This window comes from Chelonoidis abingdonii, chromosome 26, assembly GCF_003597395.2.
Source record: "Chelonoidis abingdonii isolate Lonesome George chromosome 26, CheloAbing_2.0, whole genome shotgun sequence".
Taxonomy (NCBI): domain Eukaryota; kingdom Metazoa; phylum Chordata; order Testudines; family Testudinidae; genus Chelonoidis; species Chelonoidis abingdonii.
In genome coordinates, this window is record NC_133794.1 from 9,300,467 (window position 1) to 9,316,309 (window position 15,843).

Consider the following 15,843-nt stretch of genomic DNA (forward strand, 5'->3'; position numbering starts at 1 on the left):
TAAAACAAGTCCATGTTTCACACTCACAGCCCTCCTTTAGCCATGGAGCCCATGACATCAACGCAGCCATGTGCAGGCCATTAGGTAGAGAAACTCCTTCTCCCAGCAATCCAGTGGGCGGGGGAGGAGGCAGCCTAGCTTACTGCACCCTTGTGTTAAAATCTCCATGACTGCCAGCACTATTCTTCACCTTGTCACTTCCCATTATCCTAAACCAAAAGGCCTGTATTCACAGCCACTCCAGTTAGAAAACAGTGATGTTGGTTTTTAAGGGGATGGAGCAGCAGCAAGGGGGGCAAACATACCAGACTGCTAGATATTGTGATGCATACATATGTGTGCGTGACTCTCTCAGAAACACACACACGAACACTGAGTCATGCGGTTATTCTATCCAAGCTTCTTCTGAAACAAACATGGAAATTAAGGCTTCCAAATATTAGTGCATAGCATATGTATATACGCATATATATATACACACACACACACATACACTCAAAAAAAAATTCAGAGAATCTAAAACTATTAGCCACAAGCCCTAATTTAGGAAGCGGTATCTCCACATTCATATTTTGCCTTATAGAATGACACATCTCAAGTTAAAGGAATCACAAAGGCACAACTAGGTCCAAATGACGCTGTTTACTAAATGTATACAACACGCAAGAGCTAACTACATATACGCACTGCTGCTCTGGCAGGGCTCTATGGCTTCTGAAGATGCTGAGGGCCATTACTGGGCTCTCAGGCTATGTAAAGAGCTACTCCCTATGCCTATACACTGTAGAGCGCAGAGGTTCCTTTTTTAATATATGTAATGATGTAATACAAAGGGTTTTAGCAGCATGAATTTGGGACTCATCCAAATCACTCTCAAACACTGAAGACAAGTTGTGCAGGTCAACCCAAATGAGGGCTCACAAGATTTCTATGCCATCTCACACCAAAACACTCTCTCTTCCTACTGTGTGTTACAGCAAAAGATTTTTCAAATGTTTTAGAATTTTGTTTTTTTAAACTGAACTTTTTTTAATTCCCCTCACCTGTAAATTTCAATGCCTTAGTTACTGTTAGTGGAACTATACATAACTCAGAGGAAAACAGAAAATCCTCTACAAATTACCCAGAGCAATTTTTTTTAAATATCTAAAAATAATAAGATTCAAAACAGCCAATATCATGGGAGTTTCAGGTCTAAGAAAAAAATACTGTGCATCCTCCTGAAAATCTTTCCTTTCTAAAGGTAGAGCTCCATTTTGTAGCCCCACCTTGTCACAACGTAGTGGTCTAGGACTGAACAGTGACTATTCTGAACCTCAGTTCAGCATTACTCTTAGGAGAAAAACGTTTCTGTGGCAGGCTGATTTTTAAGAACTCCCAGTTGTAAGAAGCTGCTTAGACGTCTGGAATATTCCAAGCAGTCCTGGTGGGTAATTGAGAGTAGGCAGAATACTGGGGAGGTACTCAAAGGTGCAGGATATACACAAGTTATTATATGGATCCAAGCACCACGATGGTGCAGGGACAGATGTCCGTACATACATACACAAGCATGTGAGCACACACAGAGTAAATATACTCTTCTGTAGCACCTTTTATACAAACTGTACCACAAGGCACTACAGAAGGCAAGAACAACAACGAAGGGAGGTGTATTAAGAAGGAATTAAGAGGTGTGAAGAAGATAGAAGGGACATTTTCAGGTGTCATTGGAGAGAGTCCTCAGACTACTCCAGATAAGACTCCTGGGCCAACAGGGCTGGGATTATGTGAAGGGATGGCCAGGGAGACCTAAAACATGAGCAGAGGCAGGCAAGGTCTAGGAGACAACTGGAGAGCCCACAGAAAGTTTAACAAACAAGACACATAACCGGGAATGGAGCCTGCTGCTAAAACGAGCCAGGAACCAGTCCTCATATATCCTGTAACAACTGCAGAGCTCCTGACGACTGAGCTTTGTGGATTTATAGCTGTCTCCATATGAGAGGTCAGGAGGAAGCTTCACTCTTCACGATACCTAAAGCGATGGAGGGTTTAGGAAGTCTCAGATGGAATACTGACATGAAGCTCATGACCTTTCACCATCCTTGTTCAGCATAAGCCATCTGCAATTACCAGCAACGTCACAGAGCACCAAGCTGGTCTTATTATATATTAAATATAAATCCCTAGTGGGTAGCTAGAAGAGGCTTCTTTTTCAGGGAGTTTTCTCCTTCCTGATCTGCCAACATCAGCATTTTTCCCCTCCTTTGCTTCTTTGGTGGTTAATATTTTCACATCCGGCATTGGCGGGGGTGCTTGGAAAGACTGCAGGAAGAAAAATTATCTAGGAAAAGGATTCCTCCTCAGCATGTTGTTATAAGCTTGCTGGGAGCGAAACAATTAAGTCAATTGTTTTCTCTCTCATTTAGATATTTTGTACACACAAACTTTCTGCTGGGCTCCTGACCCCTGCTCTCCCTCAATATCACACAAACGTCATGAAATAATCAGCCTGCCAGCTCTGTCCACCTAATCTCAAACGATGAGTGCAATAATTCTCATCTGCCATCTGTAAAACAAATCCTCATTAAAGAGGATTAAGCCAGAGCAGTGACCGATAGCCATATTAATTTTTATTTAACTCTTCCTAGCCACAAAGACAAGTTTCTCCACTAAAACGTGCAATCTGTCATCACTGCCGACTAATAACCAAGCTGGAATGTCTATGGAGCTCTCAAAGCACTGCACAGGCACTACATAAGCATCACAATAGCCATAGGAGATTGCCAGGTTCTCACTCCATTTTACACATAGGGAAACAGACACAGAAAGGTGAAGCGATTTACCTGAGTGTCAGTGCAGAGAATGGAACCCAGAAGTCCTGCCTCCCAGCTTTCCCCACTCTAACCCCAGCTGACCATATCATCTCTAAGACATGTCCAATACACAGAAGCGCTCTTCACAGCAACTGGCCTCTTCCGGCCTAACTCACTTGACATCATCACAACCAGGTGTTCTGGACCACACAGTATTCTCTGTGCCATGGACAACCATTCTCCCACGTGGTATCACTGAGTAATGTGTGTACACATACACACCTCATTGTGGTTAAGGAGACTTGGAATCAAGACTTCTTTTTCCCATTCACAGCTCTGGGACGGAGTGCTTCTAGTGCTTAGAGTAGGGAACTGGGATTCAGGACTCCTGGATTCGATTAGCAATATTGCCCCGATTCAGAGTATGACCTCAAAGCAGTCACTTCATCTCTCTGATCTCAACATCCATGTGGCGGAGGGTTACTCAGCCAACTGTCCTAAGGCAGTTTGAGACCTCCACATTAAAGGAGAGACATAAAAGTCAATTACTTTGGTCATCTGCTCAGATAGGGGAAGGTATCTGATAATGCAATCCAGGGCATGGGGGGGCTTTGGGCTTTTATGTTATCCCTAGAGCTCTGACTTTCCATTTGGTGGCAACGCTCTCAGCAGGAGACTTAGAGGCTACTTTATAGAAAAAAAAGCATACCAACGCCTTGGAGAAATGCTTCTGCATCACAAACTACCACAAATCCCACCTATAAAACATGCAGCTATAACTCCGGCCCCTGGGGAGCTCTCAGCATTACAGGGAGAGGGAAATTTACAAATGTGTGTACGGGGTAAGTAGGGTTCAAGGGATGGTAGCTTCAGGTCAGAGAGAGTGTGTTTTAACAGGATGCTTCACAAGAGAGGATGGGGAGGGTGGGTCAGTATTAGAGGGAGATAAACGCTTGGTTTTATTTTAAACATTAATTTGATGGGTCTGTACCGCCAAGACACAAGCTAGCACCTACCCTCTGTTCTGCCAAAATCAACCTTTTCCTGCTACGTCTCTTCTGAACTACTGAGGCCTTTCCTCCCTTTTAGGCGGAGAGAAAGAGGATTTTAAACTTGAAAGATTTCACCCTGGAGGGCTAGTCAGGGGGTTCAAAGCTACAGATGAGTTCTCAGCCACTAATGCAGCTCTGCATTTGCTCCCTGCTCTCAGCAGGTCTGAAATCCCCTTAAGCAATGATTCTCACCCCCCCGGCCCTCCCTTCTTCCAAACCAATTTGAATAGAAATGTAGCGTGGCTCCGCGGAGACAATGGTTTATTGTAAAGTTTTTGCTGCCATGCAGGGTATAAAAATCTGCCACAGCACATGTAAACATTTGCAACTGCCAGGCTCCTCTGTAATGAAAAGCTATAAAGAACACCCAGGTGGGAAGCACAATACTACAGGCTAATTAAAGTAACCAATAATATTCCTTACAGGAATGTGAGAGTGTGTTCCACTCAGTGGGAGAAGCCACTGCTAAGGCTATGAACTCAGCTTCCTGATGGAACAGAAACAAAAAAAAGACACAGCACTGCAAAGGCTGCCATTGCTGCTGGACACCTAGCTTTGTCAAAGGCACAAGGACGGCATTTGGAGTTAAACCACAAGCCTGGTATCAGGCACACTAGATGCTAGACCTAACTCTGCCATGGATTTGTGACCTTGGGCATGTCGTTCGCCCAGCCTGGTACGCCGCCATCTGGAGAAGGGGATCAGTTCATTAATGAACTTAGCCCAGCATTTCTGTTTGTAAAGCACTCGTTCAGATCAGGTGCAGCACTTGGCTGCTTTGGAGCTCTTCAAGATTCTGGAGCAAAAAGAGTAATCAGAAACGTTGACTTATTACTAAGACCTAGATCTACTATTCCACCCAAAGCAAGCTGCAGCCATGAATGCTGACAAGGCATATATCCTTCCTGAAAAACGACAGTTCCAAGTGACAGGGTTAATGATGTTTGAGCAGCCTCTCACCCTGACCTGCCCTTCCACATATTCCAGCTTTAATGCACTTGCCTGATTCCCCCACCCCCAAAGGGATGTGTGGGGGAGGAATAGTGGCCTCCAACACGCTATTTTCTACATCACTGAACTTCCTGGCTCCACATTTGCAGAGCCTGGCATTTCACTCTGACTTGCTGAAGAAACAGATGCATTAAAATGTCCATAGCACAAACCCCATGGGAGAAGAGGGGGTTATCTTTCAGTGGTGGAGGGAAGAGGACAAACCCACCCCCATACACTCTTTCAAAGAGAGAGGAAGGGTTTCCAAACCCCGCTAGCACAGCCATTGCAAATGGACAAGATTTTTCTTCACTTCCTGTCCTAAAGCATTGCGCAGTGTTATTGTGCACTGGTAAGTCACAGCTGCACTTCATCCCAGAGGAGGAGAAGGTTATTCCTGTGTGATGTTTTGTGATCCAAGCGGCTGTATCAATGTAAGAGGGTATTACTGATCCCTCTCTTTTCTATCTGTCTCCCCCAAACAGGACTGGATGCATCTCTTTTCCCCTGTCCATTTTCATCTCTCCTATTGAAGAACATTTTTATGCAGGGGATTATTGTACTGGTGATGCCTGTGCTCCCACACCCTTCCTCTCCCTTCTGACATTTATATTTCCCTTCCCACCTCACTCAACATCTGGTCACCAATAAGATCCAGTCCTTCCAGGCAAGGTGGAATTGTGCTTCGTTCACTGTATTTCCAAACAGACGCACTCAGTCAAATCCTGCACACACACACGAGTTTTTGAACCTGATGGCTAAGAGGACCTAGAGCTCTGTCTAGCATTTTCAATTATTTGATGAATTACAGTTTTGAGTCACTTTTCAAACTGAGCTCTGGAGCCTCTCATCCCAGAAAGTCATTACCTTGGGGAAAAAGATCAATTGTGAAGGCTGATTAGGTCTATCCACCTATACAACACAAGTCAAATGCCTGAAAACAATCCAGTTATAAAGCTTCCTCAACTGTCTCTCCTTTCCACTTGTAACGTTTTATGAAGAGTTTATCTTGACAGACCCTGGAAGGAAGCCCTCTATCCATCAGCCTGGCCTTGGCAGTCAGGCTTCCTCAAAACCAACAAAATTACAGCCAAACAAAGAGAGGAAAGGACGGGGGTAAGGAAAATGATGCTGATGAGAGTCCTCTTGGGGCGTGGTGCATGGAGTGCTGTATCAGCAAAGGAGGTAAAACAACTTAGAACTTCCACTGTTCTGTGCACTGTGCTAACCTGTAGGTGCAGACAGTGTCCTAGAGGCCAATGCACCTTACCTTCTTGGAGACTGAAGAGACATTCAAACCAAATCTCTGAGCCCTTTCCTTTAATTTATCCATGTTTACCTACAAAGACACAGGAAACAGTTTAACGTTTAAGTCATTGTCACTTGAACTGTAAGATTAGGAAAACTAAAAGACCAGCTGTGGTTGAGAGAGGGTAGCTCGTGAGAAAGGTCCCTGGACAGAGAGTGGCCCATTCTGATGGGTCTGTGGAAAACCTGGTAGAGCGAGCAACACTCCTGTGAGCACTCTCTCTCTGTGCTAGGTCGGCAGACTCAGCAGCGACACCTGTCAGCTACAGAGGGGAAGAAAACAGTGCCACAAATGAAGCAGCCAAGAGCTTTCAGAGAGCTGTATTCTGCTCCCAAGCTTCATTAACGGACATCTCCAAAGGACAATGCTACAGATGGTGAATTCTCCCACTGAAGGACCAGCTTGTTCAACAGATTCCTCCTTTTTTTTTTTTTTTTTTACTGTAACTCAAATGAACTTAGTATTCTTCCTTCAGCAGCCAGATACAATTAACACAATGGAAGGAAACTTACTGCCTCTCAGACAAACACACCAGTCATCTCTCTCCAACTCCTTCCGTTTTCAGTAACCACTGTGTTTCATTCTTACTCTTCAGGAATGACTAGGACACATCTAGTCAAGCCCCTGGTCAAGTTATTTTCCCTCACTTTGCCCAGGTCACAAGCAATAGGGTTTCCCTTGGGGGAAGTAACCCAGTGTCTAATGAGGCCCAGTTTGGGCTTTCAGTGACAAGCCTTCTACAGTATTGTGGTGCCATGGAGGAAAATGGGATCCCTGATGCTAACCTACTTCTCAGCAGTATTTGCAAAACATCTTCCAAAAACACTCAGCACAAGGAAACCTGGGATTAGGCCCAAAACTTGCTTAAATTAGCTTTCTGTTGCTTCTTGCACCAATAATTCACCATGATCGAGCAGAAAGGTACTAAGTGGACTGCCCACTCTGCTCAGAGCTCTCAGCCCTCCATGTATTTTAATACCTTCCATTTCCAGTTGAAATCTGAGGTAGAATATTGCACCATTTGGACATTAGAAAGGAAGGGTCATTTACTGTAGAAAAATAGCAGGCTGTACAGAATCTAGGTTCTTGGAGCAATGCACATATCAATTCAAGCAAAAAGGGCAAAGACAGAACACCAGGCACACAGGCGGGAAGCTCGCATGCAATATTAATAAAATATTTGCCTTTATTCCTTCAGGCATTTAGTTCTAAAGCCAGCTTATCCAGGAGTGTGGTCAGCTGAGAGAGGCAGCCAAATACTGCACAGAGGAGGGGGTCCTAGCAAACTTAACGCCCGTATAACCTTAAGCAACCTCATGCATATCCTACCTGGTTTGTTTGGGGGGTTACTATTTACTCCTGGGGATGAAGACTTGTCTGAACAAGCTAAACACTTTTGGTATTGTGATTAAAGGGCATGATCAGCTATAATTATAAGCATAAGCATTCCTTACCATAGGTTTGCTGTCTGCAGACAGACCTGAGATTGGGGAAGGGGAGGACATAGTTAGTGATCAGAAATGGCAAGAACAGTTTTAAACAGAGTTCTCTGACCCCCTTGGCAAAGATGTAGTTTAAGCAATTTCCACTGGATCATGATTGAACAGAACAAGCTGGATATCCCTCACGTTCTAGCGAGCTAAACACAACTGAGAGCCAGGAACTGAAGTCCATTTTAATCCTGGCTCTCACACTGTCTCGCTGGGTGACCTGGGAGATATGTCACTTCATCCCTGATTCTGTTTCCCCATCTGTAAAAATACAGATGGGCTTCTTGTGAGGTAGCTGAGAGCTTTGACAATGAGGAGTAGTATTTTTAAAGGTAGTCCAGGTCCCACTGATTGCTTATGGCAGCCGGGCGCTGCACAAAAATCTGGCTGTTAGTGTCCAGCCATGTTTAGACAAGATAGACACATTGGACTAGAGTAGCTCCAAGCCACTCTGAAAAAGGACAAAGACAATGCATTTCCATTTCCTATCCTGTGTTCTTCCAGCCCACTGATTCTGGTGATCACTAGGGAAAGGGACATCAGCAGTTGGAAGCGCACAAAGTCTCATTTGGCTTTTTCTGTATAGGAACCATTAAATATTTGCAGAAGGGTTAAATCCACAGATTAGCTCTACTTGACTTGCTTACCTTTAGTTGAAGCTGTGGACATACCAAACCTGTAGAAAGTAAACAGAGCTTTGTCAGAGACTCAGAGCTGCAAAATAAGGTAGGAAAGTGTCTGACTCGCCAAGCGTAAGATGTAGCAGGAGCGTTTCCTTCAAAAATTCTTCATGAGAGCACTTGAGACAAACTGGTCTTTGGGTGGGATTAGCTGGCAACCCTGGCTTCCAGTTAATGCTACTACTGTAGTGATCACTGCAGTATTTACTTTACAAAATGGAAATCTCTGCTGGGCTAGCATCCGCACCATTGTTTCATACAAGCAGCCGCAAAGCCCCTCAATAACCACCTTTCCCTTTGTTATTCTACATCATGGGGAGTAGGCAGCATCAGTTTCCTGGTATTTTAGGATCAAGGTAAGGGACACAGATTACATACCCAAAGCATGCTGTGCCAGTGCTAGCAAATCAGTATAGTCCAGGTGCTGAATACAAACACTCGCCTCATATTTTGAGCACCATCTCCCCTGCCTTAGCCACCTGTGACACTAATGGGGGCAGGCAGGTAATGTTACCTAGCAGTGAATGCCCAGGCTTCTGCTCTAGGACTCCCACCTTGCATTCTGAGCTCTGTCAATAATGATCCTGGCCAAGCCCCTTCCCAAGGCTCAGTTTCCCCAGCTGTAAATGTTGATAAGAACCACTTCCCTCTCGGGGGCGGGGGAGGGGAGAAGAGGGAGGCAGCAGTGTAGGGGCTGTGAGGTTTCAATCGTTAACACTTGACAAATGCTCTGATGTGCTAGGACAAGAGATGATTAGGCAAGCAACAAGGACTACAAAGTGGGCAAAGCCTTCCAGAAACTCAGGTAAGCAGCCTTCTGAAAGGAAATCCAGGCAGGAAGCAGCCTTCACCTCCTCCTTACACGCACCTCAAAAATCCAGACACTTTCAATCCCCAACGCTGCCCTAGATCCCCAACACGAAGCTGTGGTGAGGATCCACATCAATATGGCCTGTCAATGAGACAAGAGTCCAGCAGTTTCCCACCAAATCAAAAAAGGGTGACACTGCTCCAAGCAGAGACTTACCGAGCTGCTCGCGCCGCTTTCTTACTCTCCAAGCTCACGGGGACGTTGAATCTCTCAGCCCGTTTCTGCATTCTCTGAAACGGAGAAGAAAAAGGGCAAGCCTTAATGCAGCCACACTGGCAGCCAGTTCGGGGCACATCTTAACCCAGGGATTCCCGCATTCAGATCCCAAGAAAGCATTACCAAAGAGCTAGGAGGCCAAGAGCCCACTCATAATTTGTGGCCTGGTATTTAAAGACAGAGAGCAGAGTTCCTGGGCTCCATCCCCAGTTCTGCCAGAAACTCACCACGACTGAGCAAGTTTCTTCACTTCTTTATGCCTCAGTTCCCCTCCCTGCTTAAAACAGAGCTATTTCCCATCGTCACTGTGAGGACGGGAGAGCCTTGGAGAGAAGGCACCACAGAAGGGAAAACCATACAAAAGCTGTGTAAAATTGTCACAAAAATCATCTGAGGTCTGCCTTAACAGATCATTAGAGCAGAGACCTGCAGCTGATCAGCTTTGCCCTCATCCCACAGCAGGTGGGAGAGAGCTGCTATTTGCATGGTCTGTATCATGGCCATCCCTTAAACTTTGAGATACAGGCCTAGCAATGTAGCTCTCCTTTATTTCTATGGCAGTGATGAACAGCATAATAAAAATCTATCTAATCCTAGAGAAAGCTTTTCTCTGGTGAAGTCCTAGGCACCTGCAGCGCCCCAACTTTAAATCTGAGCAGAGGGGACTTATTAACCATCTGTATGGAAATGGAATTGACAGATTAATACACTGACTCAGAGGCAAAAGGATGGACTTTTTTCTTTTTCAAATTAGTACAATACAAATCTGCTGCTGGCCAGAAGACTGGCATGCCAAGCCGGTGAGACAGAATCTTGTACACCTCATCTGGGGAGAACCTTGTGCCAAAAGGCAAAGAAGCATCAGCCCTCACACCGAATGCAAAGGGAGCAACTGTGACCTGCCCTCCAGCGGCAGGAAGAAACCAGAACATTATCCAGCCTCAGCTGGTTTGCAAAAAAAGGCAAACAATTTTTTTTAAAAAGTGAAACAAGATGGAGAAATACACTTGAAAAGAAAGGTTATTACAAAAAAAAAAAAAAAAAAAAAAAAAAAAAAAAAAAATTTTGTTCCTTAAATCTTAGAACAAGTCTTTCTGAGGGTGACCAGCACAATTCACACAGCTGGCTCAGCCTTTCAAGTGGAGTTTATCACTTAGCAGTGAAAATACAATTAATGCTGAAATTCACCACAGGAAGGACCCAGTCTGCCATCCTTTCCCCAAAGACAAAGCTCCCACAGACCAAGATGCAGTCTGCCTTGGAAAGGAGAAAAGGATGGAAGTGTTGAAAGCACAGGGGTGCGTGTGTGGTCATACACATAAAGGGTTATAAATAAGTATTTTTATACTTAAAAGGAGGAAAGAAATTTGATCAGCCATTCAGTGCCTTATTATTATTTACACAAGATCATAAATCTGATTTGGTGCTTTACAGCTAAGAGCAACTGGGAATTTTTTAGTTACTCGGACTAAAAATAGCTGCAGTAACCGTTCCCTTGACTATTGTCAAGCTATGTGAAGAGACTGAAAAGAAGGGAACTGTTCACCTTCACGAAGAGAGCAATTTGGAAGGGATGCAGTAAGAGGTATACAAAATCATGGTCTCGAGAAGTTAGACCAAGCTCTGCAACTCACCCTCTCCCATAGCACAAGAACAAGAGTATGTTTAACTAAACAAAGGGAACATGTTTAAAATTGATAACAAGAAATATTTGTTCATGCATTAGCTTGCTGAACTCATGGCCCCAAGGTAAAATTCAGGCCAAAAGCTTAGCGAGATTCAAAAGGATTGGACATTTATATGAACAACAAGAATATCCAGAGTTGTTACAGCAAACAATAAAACCACAGACAAGAGTTTTGGAAGGTCTATACACCCTCCTGCTTCTGGGCACACGCCAGCCTGAGTATTACGGGCTAGGAGGGGGGCAGTTTATCTGCACCCCCCACTGAAAGGGCTAGCATTGGACACTGCTGGGGGTAGGATATTGGACTAGATGGAACACTGGTCTGATCCAGGGAATTCTTAACTACTTACTAACCCTTTGTTACATTAAGCTCCTTATGGTATTAAAACAGAATTTTAAAGAACGTGATTTACTTATGCTCCTATTTTACACTTGCATTTCATTCCGCTTGAACCAATGGGATGAAATGACTTGCCCTAGGTCACATGGCAAGTCAGTGGCTGTGCTGGGACTAGAACCCAGGAGTCCTGGAACCATCAGTGGGATGCCATTCTACACACATCTACTCCAGGAGATGTCTACACACCTTGATTAAAAAGGTACATGAAACTAATTTACATGACAAAAATGTGTTTTCTTTCTGAATGGGTCTTGGCAGAGTTTGGAACTGAAAACAAGGCTGGAGGCATGATGTCAGCAAATGCCTTTAACAAGCTGTTAAAGCAGCTAATGACAAAGGCATCCCACAAAGCGTGGAAGACGACACTCCTTCGTGATTTGTTCTGGCTCCACCTCAGATCAATTTTTACGTATTTCTCCTCATTGCTCCCCCAACCGAAGCCATAATCCTCCCTTTGCGACATCACCTCCTGGTTGCTGCGGAGCTGTTCATGTCACAAACCGAAGATTATAATTTCAAGATGGTGGCTGAACAGTGAGGAGACACAACTCGTGTTTTCACACGAACTCCTGAGTTATGGAGAACAAGAGAAAAAAATCAAGACAGAAAAAAGCATTAGAGGAAGCAGAATGGGTTTTGGAGACTGAACAATTCTGCAGTTTCCACAGGGGACTGCATCAGTTGCTTCTGGTGTGTGTATTTTAAATGAGACAAGCAAGCATAAAAGAAGAGAGAGGATCATAAAAGGTAAAGATGAGACTCTGTTAACTCATCAGTTCATCCGAAACAGGATTATTCCCTACAGCGTATTCTCAGCAGGGCTCTATCCTCTCCAGTTTGACAGGTCTCGAGGAATCCAGGATATCAGCCTAACAGAACTGGTAACAGCAGTCCAGTCATAGGGCTTTAGAGACATCAGGAACAAAGATGCAGCTAACATAGCCCATGTGATAATGGAGGTAAGTCTGTCTTTGAGCTCCTCTCTAGCAATCCCTTCAGCCAACTCACATCAGAGGATGCCATGGACTCAGTTCATCCACTGACTGCACTACAGTTACAAGCTAGGGTTGCACTTAGCTCCATGTCCAGCTCGCTGCTGCCAGGCAGGTGGCACTCATGCATGGCCTGCGATGATTGCTGGCAAGAAGGAATAAAGTAGCAGAAATGAGACAGGAAGAAAGGAAAGTGACATACACTGACAGATGACTGACAGGAACAGACCTTAAAATCTAGTGTCAAAATGAAATGCACCAAGAGCTCGACATCTCTTAAAGACAATCTGCAGCCTAAAGAAACTCAGAATCACAACATAAAGCCCTGAAAAACCTAACAGGGTTTACAATGGAAACACTGATAAGAAACTGAAGGGACGGATCCCCAAATGTGAACACACACACACAGGTTAAATGGATACCTCTAAAAGGAGGAAAGGGATGGGGTGGCAACAGGAACCTTACCTCCATCTGTGGTATTTCTGATGTTATTTTCACCACTTTTTTTTCTGCACCCCTAGAAGATTGGGGGGGAAAGAGAGATGGATCAGAGCCAGGACTCTACACTCAATCTAACTTCCAATCAGAGAATTCCTGTTAGTTTAAAATAATATGTCCCAGTAGCTGATATACTGGGTTGCCTCCCTCCACCTCTGTAAGCACAACCAACACTTTTCAACCATCACTGGGTTCATGGTCTACAGACAAAAGCATCCTCAGCCAACACCCTTAGGACACCAGTGCCTCTCAGGTTCTTTGCAAGACAAACCTCTATAAGCATGGTGCCTAGGCGCCAAAGAGAACACGAGGTATGGAAGTACAATTCTTACCCACGGTCAGGAGTAAGACAGAGAGGGAAGTACTCTCTTGGTGAGGCCATAGCCTTGACAGTCAGAACCAATTGGTCCTACATAGACGGTGACTAGTGGGGTGGGCTAGGGCTCTGGCAGTCAGGACTCCTCGACTCCATTAGGAGCTCTGATGGGAAGTGTGGTCTAGTTGCCAGAGAAGATCCATGGGGTCAAGAACTCTTGGGTTCTACTCCCAGCTCTGTCACCAATGCAGCCTCGAGAGGGAAGAAGTCTCTCCAGCCCTGAGGAAACTGTGGATGCTCCCCAAGTCACAGCAGAGAGGTGAGGATTAACCAGTGTGCACATTACACTCTGAGAAGCTTGGCTGAAAGGTGATACAGAAATGCAAAGTATCACTAGTCTTCCACACACCCAAGAATAACCTCTCTCATTTCCCAGAGTTTCCCAACAGTAATGTTCAGCTTCCATCAGAAGCCCAAAGCCTGGACCATGTGCCCTGTAGAGCTTTATTCCTTTACAGCTATTTGTCTACAAAGGATCGCTCTGTTCTAGTTCACGGCACAGTCACAAGTTACTTTCACTAGCTCAGCACCAGCTTCCTCAGCTCTGGCGATATTTCAAATGCACACTTCTTTAACAATGCACATTTGACTACAGTGAAGCCCAGCAACGAGACTTACACAAACATCATGGTGTGGGCGTGTCTGAAAATAGGGCTGAGGTTTGAGGGAGAAAACAAAGGGAGAAAAAACAAAGTTCGGAAGTTCCCAGGGTAAAAGAAACAGCATCCTCCTCCCCTAAACAACTCCCATAAACCAGTGGGTCATAACCAGCCTCATTAAGGTCTCCCATTTAGAGAAATGTGCTGCCTTTGTTCCAGATTCCTGGACAGTTTTCCCATTTTATGCCCTGAAAGGTAGTAATGGTTTAATTACACTTTCACAGGAAGCAATTCGGAACAGGAACCAGGACTTGTTACTCTGCAGCCTCCACAGGAGCTACTTGTTTGGGATGCAGATAAAGGCCGCCCCCTACTGTCCAAAATTAAGTACTGAACTCAAATTAGCTTGAGCCAGTTCTATCTCCTTAGCAGACAGTTGTACATCAGAGAGTTTGGTTCTCTCTCATCTTTCATAGTAACCATTTAAGTACTGGTAAGGCAGCAATCATGCAGGCAAATACGCAGCTATGACACACTCAGCCAGAGCTCCCAGGCAGCCAAGGACATTAGAACCTGATTTATGGTTATGGGGGATGTTGGTTGGGACACAAAGAATTATCCCTTTCTCCTTATAAGACCTTTAACTTACAGCTGGGGAAGTGTCTACAGCTGAGATGAAGGGGCCCCAGAACACGGTTTCATCTGAACTACATTACTCACATGCGCCCACAAGCCAATGTGCTGCGCTATAGTCTCATTTTGATGCTCTAAAGAGCTCTTCATTCCCATTGCTGCAGCTTCCTTCTGGTACTGCCAATAGCCCAGGTGTGAGTACGAATGTAGGCAAATAATTGAAAGTCCTGCTTATGTAGAGGGCCAGGACCAGGCCTATGCACCGCTTATGTGCTATCCTGATGGCTTAAGTGAGGCTTTGTTCTGACCCACAGCAAGTCAAGAGGGCAATATTAACAAGCTCATGTTGACTACCTGCACGCAGTATCTGGCAATAGGGGACAGCAAAACACATGCTGGAAACACCCTCCTGTAGCAAGAGGTGAGGGCTACACAGAGGACTGGGAGGAAAGAAGTCCTGAATGCCAATCGCAGCAGCGACAATGACTCCTTTTGTGGTCTTGGACCAAGTCACTTTCTCTCTCTGCTCCCCAGTTTTGCCATCTGACAAAAATAAGGGGGATAAATACTTCCTTGTCTGCCAAGAAGTGGGGAGGGTTAGCAGCAAAGGGCTTTGCAGAGGAAAAGCACCACCAGAGCGTTGCAGGGATTGCTAGCAGTAGTGCACTGGGGTTTAACATCCACCATTCAGTTCATCTGAAAGAGGGTCTCTCTCTGCACAGACATGATGCATCTCAGAGCCAAACAAAAACAAAACTCGCAGGCTAATTTCTTATTTCCCTTGTGGCAGTAAACCCTGTGCATTCCAGATCTGGAGTAACTGCTAAAACACGCCCTCTGCGTCCAGCAAACAACTGTCTGTGGATTAATAAGGAAACTCAACTCAGAGCTCTGGAAGCATATGCTTAGGAACCACAATGAAAGGAAAAAAAGCATGGAAAGAGACATCCTGTGCTGTGACTTGCTGGCATGATGCAAAAGCGAGGAGACTAATTTACTAGTCTGATCCTCTTCCATCCGACTCCACGTCACTGAGGTCGCCTGAGCGAATGGGAAATATACAGCATAGATACTGTCACAAGAGAAGGAAGAGGACAACTAGACCAACTGACTGGAAATCAGATGAATATTTCACATTTCTATAGTATCTTTCATCCCCAAATCCTTCACAAACTATACACAGCTCCCCTGAAATGCAGCCACCTCTGAGGTGGACCACAGTAGCCAGTCCAACAGCAAGGTGAAGCCAAGG

General features: G+C 44.9%; 1 protein-coding gene across 2 annotated transcripts in view; it reads right to left on the reverse strand.

Moving 5' to 3' along the window:
• SARNP (SAP domain containing ribonucleoprotein) overlaps positions 1 to 15,843 on the reverse strand; it is a 53,262-nt gene that overhangs the window by 27,155 nt on the left and 10,264 nt on the right. Inside the window, exons 5-9 of one of the 2 annotated variants that reach the window (XM_032785592.2) lie at positions 12,951 to 13,002; positions 9,347 to 9,420; positions 8,287 to 8,315; positions 7,604 to 7,629; positions 6,111 to 6,179 (exon numbers count right to left, since the gene is read on the reverse strand). In XM_032785592.2, the coding sequence (XP_032641483.1) occupies positions 6,111 to 6,179; positions 7,604 to 7,629; positions 8,287 to 8,315; positions 9,347 to 9,420; positions 12,951 to 13,002 (250 nt within the window). The remainder of the gene's footprint in view (positions 1 to 6,110; positions 6,180 to 7,603; positions 7,630 to 8,286; positions 8,316 to 9,346; positions 9,421 to 12,950; positions 13,003 to 15,843) is intronic. The other variant, XM_032785594.2, reaches the window with a different exon arrangement.